Here is a 9,002-nt window from a genome sequence, read left to right as displayed (position 1 = left end):
TATATATATATATGTGTGTGTGTGTGTGTGTTGTTGTTGTTGTTATGACAGCTTTGAATGAAATGATTTTCAACCAACTATATTGAGTTAGATATAAAATTGAGTTTAAATTGAATACAATTAATTTAATGTACTGATCAACATTATTATGTCAACAGAACTCAACAAAATAATGTTTGCAACTTAAAAGGTATAATTAAATAAATAAACTAGAATTTTTTACTTGCAACCATGCATTTATTGAAGTTGTGGCAACAGGTCACCTGAATTATTTTTTTTTAGAGTGTATAGTGAGTTGAGATGTCCTGGAAATTAAATTTTCAGGGAAATAAATAATGACTTTTTTTTCTGTATACTGTTAGTGACTTTTAAAAGCATTTTAAGATTAAAGCCCACAAGACCGAAAGTGCTCATGAGAAACACCCAAATACGAAAAACTGAAACAATGCATTTATTGTAAAAGCCACTATACATTTGTTGAAATCAGGATGGCATTTTATTTTTATTTTTTATTTTGGGGGCTGATGTAAGCCAGAATGGAGACCCCACTCACCACATGTTGAGTACTTAAGCCCCGAGAGGGCCGTGCGGCTGCCCTTTCAATAAGACTGTTCCTTGTAATTAGAGCGGGATTCTGGAGGGTTGCTTCCGCCACTTGAAGACAAGATTTGACAAATGGGAGGCACAGCTGCACACAAAAGTTTTGGAAATATTTTGTAGCGGGGCTTTGCCAAGTCCCAGAGAAAGAGTAACAGCATCTGTCCAGTGGCACTCAGGAAGTTGGGAAAATCTTCTTGCTTTCCAACAGCAGGGATGGAGTATGTCACCAGTTTTATGGAAAGGTTGTCCAAATTTCCTTTATCCAAATGGCACTTGATTGTGCAGTGGGGCCTTAAGCAAAGGATGACGCTATTGTGAAGTGTGGACAAATGGTGTGGTCAGCAAAGAGACAGAGCAATGCACACCAACTGAGATAAGCCTATTTAACTAGGGCACGCAACACAATATGCCTCGGCATTGTTGCACAGATACGTAACCCAGGTCACATTGTCTCATTGAGACATCAGGACAACAGAAAGCAGTGATTAAGAACAAGATGGATTGCTGATTCTTAGGGTCAGCTATGTTTGAGTGTCTGCTGTCATTGTTTGCCCAAGAAACTCCACGTCTTCGTCTGCTTTTGATACCATCTGTGCGAGGCTGAGAAAGAGGATATATTTGTCCAAAAAGGGACCTGCAGTGATTGACCGCCCCACCGAAGCATTAATTACAAAACCATTGTAGCTTTCAGTACGGCCACACTTTTTTTCTCGGAAAGTTTAAAGTTCGACTCCAAGTGCCAAGCAACACATGCCGTAATGGGAATTTTCTGCCGGAGCAATTATGTGAAACGCAACTGCCCTTCAGTTTGTTTATCATGGTTGATGGCAGAGTAAAGGCCGCTCCTGGGCAGAGGACAAAAGTTCAAACTCTGGTTCTATTTGTCTTAATAGTTTTTTAAAATGTTTTTTCTTTGTCCGAGTGCTCCAAACATATCTTTATCTACTCAGTGTTCTTATGAAAATGTTATAATTTAGATATGTCATTTTATAGTGGACAAACTTAAAAACATTACAAGCGAAATGTCTCGACCACTTTATGACATGGCTTTGCGTAAGCTTAAGAGCTGCCAGTGTGCAGCCTAGATGAATATACTTAATTTGCTCTTTTGCTGTAGTTAAACTTAATTATTGCAGGGGGTGATAGAGTCATCTTCAGATGTATGTGCCATTAAACCATAAGCGACATCATTTCGGTAAGTTGCTAAACACATTTTAAACAAACTTGCCTAGTATTATTTTCTTCAAACTCTTGTTAATCTTTCATGCTAATTCATGTATGCTAATTCCTGCTATAGCGCCCTGGCAGTAACACTGAGAAACTTAGTAGTCAGACACATTTTCGAAAAAATCAACACACAAAATCTAACTTGTGCAGGTAGATGTATCTGCATTTGTGTATTTGTATAAAGTATGTCCAGGGTCGTAATCTCTAGCAAAGGCATAATGACATAATGTTGATTACCGAAGAAAATGTAAGACTGATTTTTTTTTTTTTTTTTTTTTTTTTTTTTTTTTTTTTTTTTTTTTTCAAACTAGTCTCATGTTAGTTCATATAATGTTTGAATTGTGTGGCCAAATACTTAAAATGTAGGTTAATTGTGTTTTAACTTTTTGCATCATGATATTTTTTACTACCATTGAATGAGTCTTACAGTGACCACATTTCTACTACTTCTACCAAATTACAAGTGGAGAGGAGACAGAGTGATGAAGCCAATCAGTAGATATGGGGATTGTTAGGAGACCATGATGATCAGAGGCCAATGGGCAAATTTGTCCAGGATGCCGAGGTCACACCTCTACTCTTTTCGAAAGACATCCTGGGATTTTTAATGACCACAGAGAGTCAGGACCTCAGTTTAACGTCTCATCTGAAAGACGGTGCTTGTTGACAGTATAGTGTCCCCGTCACTATACTGGGGCGTTAGGACCCACACAGACTGCAGGGTGAGCACCCCCTGCTGGCCTCACTAACACCTCTTCCAGCAGCAACCAGGTTTTCCCAGGAGGTCTCCCATCCAGGTACTGATCTAGCTTCAGTGGGGAACACCTGGGAAAAATGCAGGGTCACTGCACAAGTATGTCTGATTTGTCCAAAGACTGAGTATAACATTTCCTCAGACTCTGCTCCTGAACAAACGCCTCGAGTACATAATATGCCTCTACAAAAGACCAAAATTCCACAATTCCTGATGTTGTCAAGCAGGCAGATGTGTGCCTATACCTTGGAGTTACACTTGGGGCTGTGTGTGCGTGTGCAAACGTGCATCTGTGTGAGTGTTTGTGTGTGTGAGAGAGAGTTGTTGTTATTGCCGGAGATAGCGCATTAAACTCAAGAGAGTCATGGCATACACGCTCCATTAGCTTCATACGGTTTGTGCTGACCTGGTAGAGGCCAGTCAGTAATACACTCATTAATATTTCAGAGCGCTGCTCACCTGGCCACAGGCTACACGCAAGCTCCCCGCAACAGCCAATCAAATTCACTCGCCCCTGAGAATGAGGTCTTCTCCTCCTGGACTTCACAAGCTTTAATGAGCTTGATGGATACACAGTATGTTATGCGGGTATACTACAAACAGTCTGGAAAGCACTACTTGTACTGGTATTAATGGTATCATGCATGACTGTGTTTGGCTGGATTTGGGGTTTGCATTGCACATGTGACCCTCTGTTTGAACTCTAGTTTCACACCGAGCTGAAAAGACTTCAGTTCTTCCATATTCTGCTTCATCCTCCTCCACACTGAGTGTAGAGTACTCAAGTAGAGTCTAGTGTGATGCACACCAGCCCACACTCTCACATACACACATATCTATCTATCTATCTATCTATCTATCTATGTCTGTCTATGTTGCAGGACTGCAGATTGAATCTGTTCAGATGTTGGATCACATATTCCAAATCAGATTAGAAAAGATTGGATTGTTTGTTTTCTCACTGTTCTGGAAAAATCACATGTCACATGCAGACAAAATCTGATTTGGGCCTTTTTCACCATGTAATGTGAACATTACACCAAGGTTCCAGTATGAGTATCCTCAGTGCTGAAGATGGGCAGTAATTATATCCAGGGGCCAGCATGTCGCTATCTGACACATCCCCTTATGGCCGGACCACCCTGGATTGAGACAATCAGACGCCCCTCTGGGCTTCTCACTGACTTACAGTGGCTCCAAATGGTATTTGGACACAATGTCAGTTAATTGCATTGCATGTATTTTCTACTTTAGAATTGCTGTATGTTTAAACTATTCATTTTGTAACAGTTATTTATTTATGCCTTTCCATAGTTTGGTTATACAGTTTGATACTGTCATTCAGTTATGCTATACATTCCCATGACCTATGTTCCTAAAACTTGCCTTGGCTCATGCCACCCAAATTTGAGACTCTCATACCATCTGTCATTTTGTCATCTTAATTTCTCCCACCCTTGCAGGATGAAAATAATATCAACTGGTTACATGAAGTGCAGCCCCCCAAGAGCAGACTGAGAAATATATGCATTTCTCTCTGTTGGACATGCATAGGAAATATTATCTGATCTACAGCAGCCAGCCATTGAAACCCTGAGCTGGAGACACCCAACAGATGGGACCCATGGAGACGGGAGGAACTACCATAGGAGACACCCTCCCTTCCCCGAAGTGTCCTGGAGTGGGCCGGTGCGGACATCTGTCAGGGTCCCCAGACAGCTGACCGACAACCCTCATACAGGCTATAAAATATGTATGAAAAGAGGATGTTATGTCTTAAAAAGGAGGGCGAGAAAAGGGACAGAGAAAGACCATGACCACTAATCAATTATTCGATTCTCCTCTGCATTGAAAATACTTATTTTAGTTTTACTTTTGATTACTAAACACACACACACACACACACACAAGTCAATAGTATTGTTTCTGTTTAGCCGTTTTGTTTGTGATATAATTAGGACCAATTGTTGGGGGTGATTGTTCCGAAAGAATCATTAATGGAATTGTTAAGGATCCAAAATAATTAAATGGAGTCCAAACCATCACCAGAATCATCAAATCAGTAACAATTCTCATTTCACTTATAATGAATTTCACTCTTATCCAGAACACAATATGATTTTTTTTTCTCCAGATGGTCTCGGCTGCTATGAACTTTTAATTAAGCGAAAGTACCTGACTTGGTCTAGCAGACAATTGACCTCAAATGGAGTTGAAGCAGAGGGAGCCAGGGGCACTGTCAGCTAATGGAAGGCAAATCCGCTACCAGGGGAAATTACTGTGTTCACACTAATCCTCTGGCCTGCAGGCTCGGGCCTGATTTAATAGGGGCACTTAGGGGATAGGGCATTGTCCACACTGCCTGTCAAGAGCACAGCAACATGTGAGACAGGCTGCGCTGTCTGTCTCTCCATCTCTATTACCAGCAGCGCCGTACATTTTTCATTCATAAGGAGAATGGTATAGTGAGGCAGGGGACGGTTCCACAGTGTTCTTGTTTAGTTTTGGAAAAAAATGTTGTATTTTGCTTGGTTGCAGAGCACAAAAAATAGCTCTACGTCAAGCATCTACATCTAGCATCTGTCTTTCACATTGGACCACTGGCAGAAAGTCATTGCATGTAATTAAAATTAATAAGCTGATAAAGTTTTAAAATAGAACATGGTGCTGGTACTAGCAAAGCCAAGGCCATGGGTTAAATTCCCAATGAATGCACAAACTGATACAATTTATAAGTTGAATGTAATGCAATTTGCATTGGATAAAAGCATCTCTAAAATGAATGAACATTTAAATTTACACAGCATTTACTCAGAATATAGTTTAAAAAATTTATGAAAAAAATTATTGGTATTTTTCCCATCTGTAACTGATACTTTTTCATCTATTGCTGCAAGTTGCTGATAGAACAGTGAAACATGATGCAACAGATGACAATGCACAAAACACATATTCTGTGTTTGTCCCATTAAGTCCCTGGAGACAAGCTACAATACAGTGATTGAGAGCAGAGATTATTCACATTAAATGTATACATTTACATTTGCAGGGGTTTAAGTTAGCCAGAGTGACTGCGTTAATCATTAAGAGGGCTAATTCAGTTAACTCAGATACATATAGAATTTCCTGCATCTGGTTTGAGTCAATGCTTATTTTGTGCGCCTACACACCTTCCAATATAAACATTCACTGAACTGGGACGTCCTAACGAACAGTCTCATGCCTGTAATTAGCATCCGATGGGGGGAAACATGTCGAATCATGACTTAATTAGTGGCCATGGTAAACAAGGCAGACAATGACATGTTTCAGCAATCAACCGCCAATCATTCTGCAGCACACATGAGTGGGCGTGGCTTGTCCCCTTACTGCATGTGACAGCTCAAAATTCAGAGATTCTAGCATATCATGGGTATTTTATAAGCCAAATTTGTACGGAGATATTTTTACATGACCAGTTTAATCAAAATAAAATGAAAGATAATTTATGACTGGAGTCAGCAGAATATTGAAAACAGATGCTTTATGGAAAACTATGTTATTTATTTATATAATAATGCCTACTAATAATAGACTCTACTGACTCTAGTCATAAAGTGACTTTTTAATTTTATTTTATGTCTTATTTTACTTTATTTCTGGTTATGTATGAGCCACATGATTTGGGGCATCATTTATTTCTGTAATCCAAACAGTGTGAGTGGGGTGAGTTAATGCACCAGATTTAATATGTATGGTTGGAGGTGTGTTCAAATCACATTCGCTACAACATACTGCAGTAAAACTTTATAACAGCAGTCCAAAAGTCAGCTGTGATTCCCGAGCGTGGCTTTATGGCATTCTCTACCACGGTTAATATTTAATCGCTGAGAGGTGATAAAGCGGACAGCCATCAATCTATATGTAAATAAGCGACATTTCATTCCATACCCGCTCATGTGTGACCTCAGCAATGTGCCCAGCATGGAACACGTCGGAGCTATTGCTGGAATGAAGGGGTCAGCATCACAATTAACCTCGCTCATTTAGGAGACAGAATTCCTCTAACTCATCATTCCCTTTAACAGTCAAGTCCGCTTGCATGAGAGACAGACATTGACAGACTCTGTCAATGATGAGCTTAAATCCAAGTTTAAAACAACAGTGCTGTAAACTGGTTGTCTTATTAACCTGAGGTGCAGTAGGAACGCCATCCAACCTTTGGAACACCTCAAACGTTTTAACCTCAGACAGGTGTGCTATTACTTTTCCAAGCAATCAGACAACATTTTGTCATAAAACAAGTGAAAAAAAGGGAACCAAGCTATGTTTAGAAACCAGAATACCATAAAGACTTGGAATTACACTTTTTTTTTTTTTACTTGGTCAAAGTTCACCTAAAAATGAAAGTATGCTGAAAATTTACTCACCCTCAGGCAATGCAAGATGTAGATGAGCTTGTTTTTTTGTTTTTTTTTCATTTGAACAGATTTGGAGAATTTTAGCATTATATCACTTGCTCACCAATAGATCCTCTGTAGTGAATGGGTGCCGTCAGAATGAAAGTCCAAACAGCTGATGAAAACATCACAAACTGTGTGTTTGTAAGAAATAAATCCATCAAGATAGTTTTTAACTTCAAACTGTTGCTTCCGTCTAAAATATGAGTCCTCTATCCATGATTTTAAAAAAAAAAAGTTGTCTTGTCTGAATCAGTAGAGAAATATGCACAGATCAAGCACTTTTTATAAGCAAAAACGGTCACACTTTATTTTAAGGTTCAATCCCCACTATTAACAAACCATTAACTATGAATTTTGCCTCAATAAACTTCTAATTTTGAATGCTTATTAATAGTTAAGGTAGTTGTTAAATTTAGGTATTGGGTAGGATTAGGGATGTAGAATATGGTCATGCAGAATATGTGTTTTATAAGTACTAATAAACAGCCAATATGTTAATAATAGGCATGCTAATAAGCAACTTAATAGTAAGAATTGGTCCCTATACTAAAGTGTTACAGCAACTTTCCAAAAAAAAGTTTCCACTGTTACAGAAAACAGTCCAAAACAGTTTTAATCAAATATGTTGGTGGATTCCGATGTGAGTGGACAACAGGGGATGGACTTTTTCACTGGATGAAGTGTTATAATTTATAATAATTTAATTTAATAATTTATGCATTTAGCAGACGCTTTTATCCAAAGCGACTTACAGTGCATTCAGGCTATACATTTTTTACCAGTATGTGTTATGGATTATGGATTTTGGCCAGAAGTTACTGTTTAAAGTTAAAATGCCTAAATAATGGATTTGTTTCTTAGAAACACACAGCTTTTCACTTTACAAGACAGTAATTGATGGACTGGAGTCATTATTGGATAGCATGACATTACAGTATTAATACAATCAATCCTAAAGCCTAAAATCTGTGTTTCTGCAGATATTTCAAGACCCTACAGCCATGATGCAACAGCTCCTGAACACCACCAGACAGCTGACGTTAGGTGCCTACAAACACGAGACCGAGTGTGAGTGCTTCGCTTACCTTCACAGCTCCTATCATTGGACAGCGTGTGAAAATACTGTGAAATAGACAGCATAAATACTAGAGTCACAACAGTTCTAATCATGTGAACCAAACATTCAGTTTCAGAGCTGGAGTTACGAACACGAGAAAAAGTGGAAGCGGCGAAGAAGAAGACAAGCCTGGAGATCGCAGAGCTGAAGGAGCGACTGAAAGCCTCCAGAGAAAACATCAACTTCCTGAAGGGAGAGATACGCAGACTGGAGGAGGAGGACCAGATGAAGGATCACTGAGGACTTCATCACCATCAGACGGCTGTCCTGTAGCGGGACGGTGAACACGAATACGGCACCACTGTGATTTAGTGGGACTGATCGATTCAGGTTTCTGGTTGTAATTTTGACAATTTTGACAATGTAGTAGTGTGCAACTATCTGTGTTCAGTTTTATCGTCCAGATCAAAACTGCAAAATGTGTAGAAATATATGACTTCCTTTTGTAGTTCTCAAAAGTAGACTTATTTTGTATGAATAAAACTTTTTTTTTTTTTTTTACAAACATTGTTTGATTTGTGAATACATGATTTATGAATAAATGTTTATATAGGTTTTTTGTTTTTGTTTTCAATTTGTTTTACTTTTTGTTTCAAGCAGCTTTAGAGAATAGTATCCCTTAAAGGGTTAGTTACCCAAAAATGAAAATTAGGCTGTGTTTTACTCACCCCCGAGGCATCCTAGGTGTATATGACTTTCTTCTTTCAGACGAATCCAGTCGGAGTTATATTAAAAATTGTCTTTGATCTTTCAAGCTCTTATCATTGCAGTCAGCGGGTGTTGCATTGCTTCAGTCCAAAAGAAGTTAAATAAAAAGCGCCCATCCATAAAAAAAAAAAGTGTCTCACACGGCTCCCGGGGG

At 38.8% G+C, this 9,002-nt stretch overlaps 1 protein-coding gene across 1 annotated transcript; it reads left to right on the top strand.

Annotated features, from left to right (window-relative positions):
* The first annotated feature begins 7,960 nt into the window (after positions 1–7,960).
* LOC107717680 (YEATS domain-containing protein 4-like) lies at positions 7,961–8,620 on the top strand. Its single transcript, XM_016524549.1, has 2 exons — positions 7,961–8,091; positions 8,211–8,620. Exons 1-2 carry the CDS (start codon positions 8,025–8,027, stop codon positions 8,378–8,380), a joined length of 237 nt encoding a protein of 78 aa, XP_016380035.1. The 5' UTR covers positions 7,961–8,024; the 3' UTR covers positions 8,381–8,620.
* The last annotated feature ends 382 nt before the right edge of the window (positions 8,621–9,002 follow it).

Source organism: Sinocyclocheilus rhinocerous, unplaced genomic scaffold (assembly GCF_001515625.1).
Source record: "Sinocyclocheilus rhinocerous isolate Xijiao unplaced genomic scaffold, SAMN03320098_v1.1 scaffold1422, whole genome shotgun sequence".
In the NCBI taxonomy this organism is placed as follows: Eukaryota; Metazoa; Chordata; class Actinopteri; order Cypriniformes; family Cyprinidae; genus Sinocyclocheilus; species Sinocyclocheilus rhinocerous.
This window is presented reverse-complemented; position numbering and strand designations above follow the sequence as displayed.

Excerpts from the sequence above, each read along its gene's own strand:
- LOC107717680 (XM_016524549.1), top strand. The coding sequence starts at position 8,025 with ATGATGCAACAGCTCCTGAACACCACCAGACAGCTGACGTTAGGTGCC. Across the intron at positions 8,092-8,210 it reads CTACAAACACGAGACCGAGT|TTTCAGAGCTGGAGTTACGA; the intron begins GTGAGTGCTTCG and ends CCAAACATTCAG.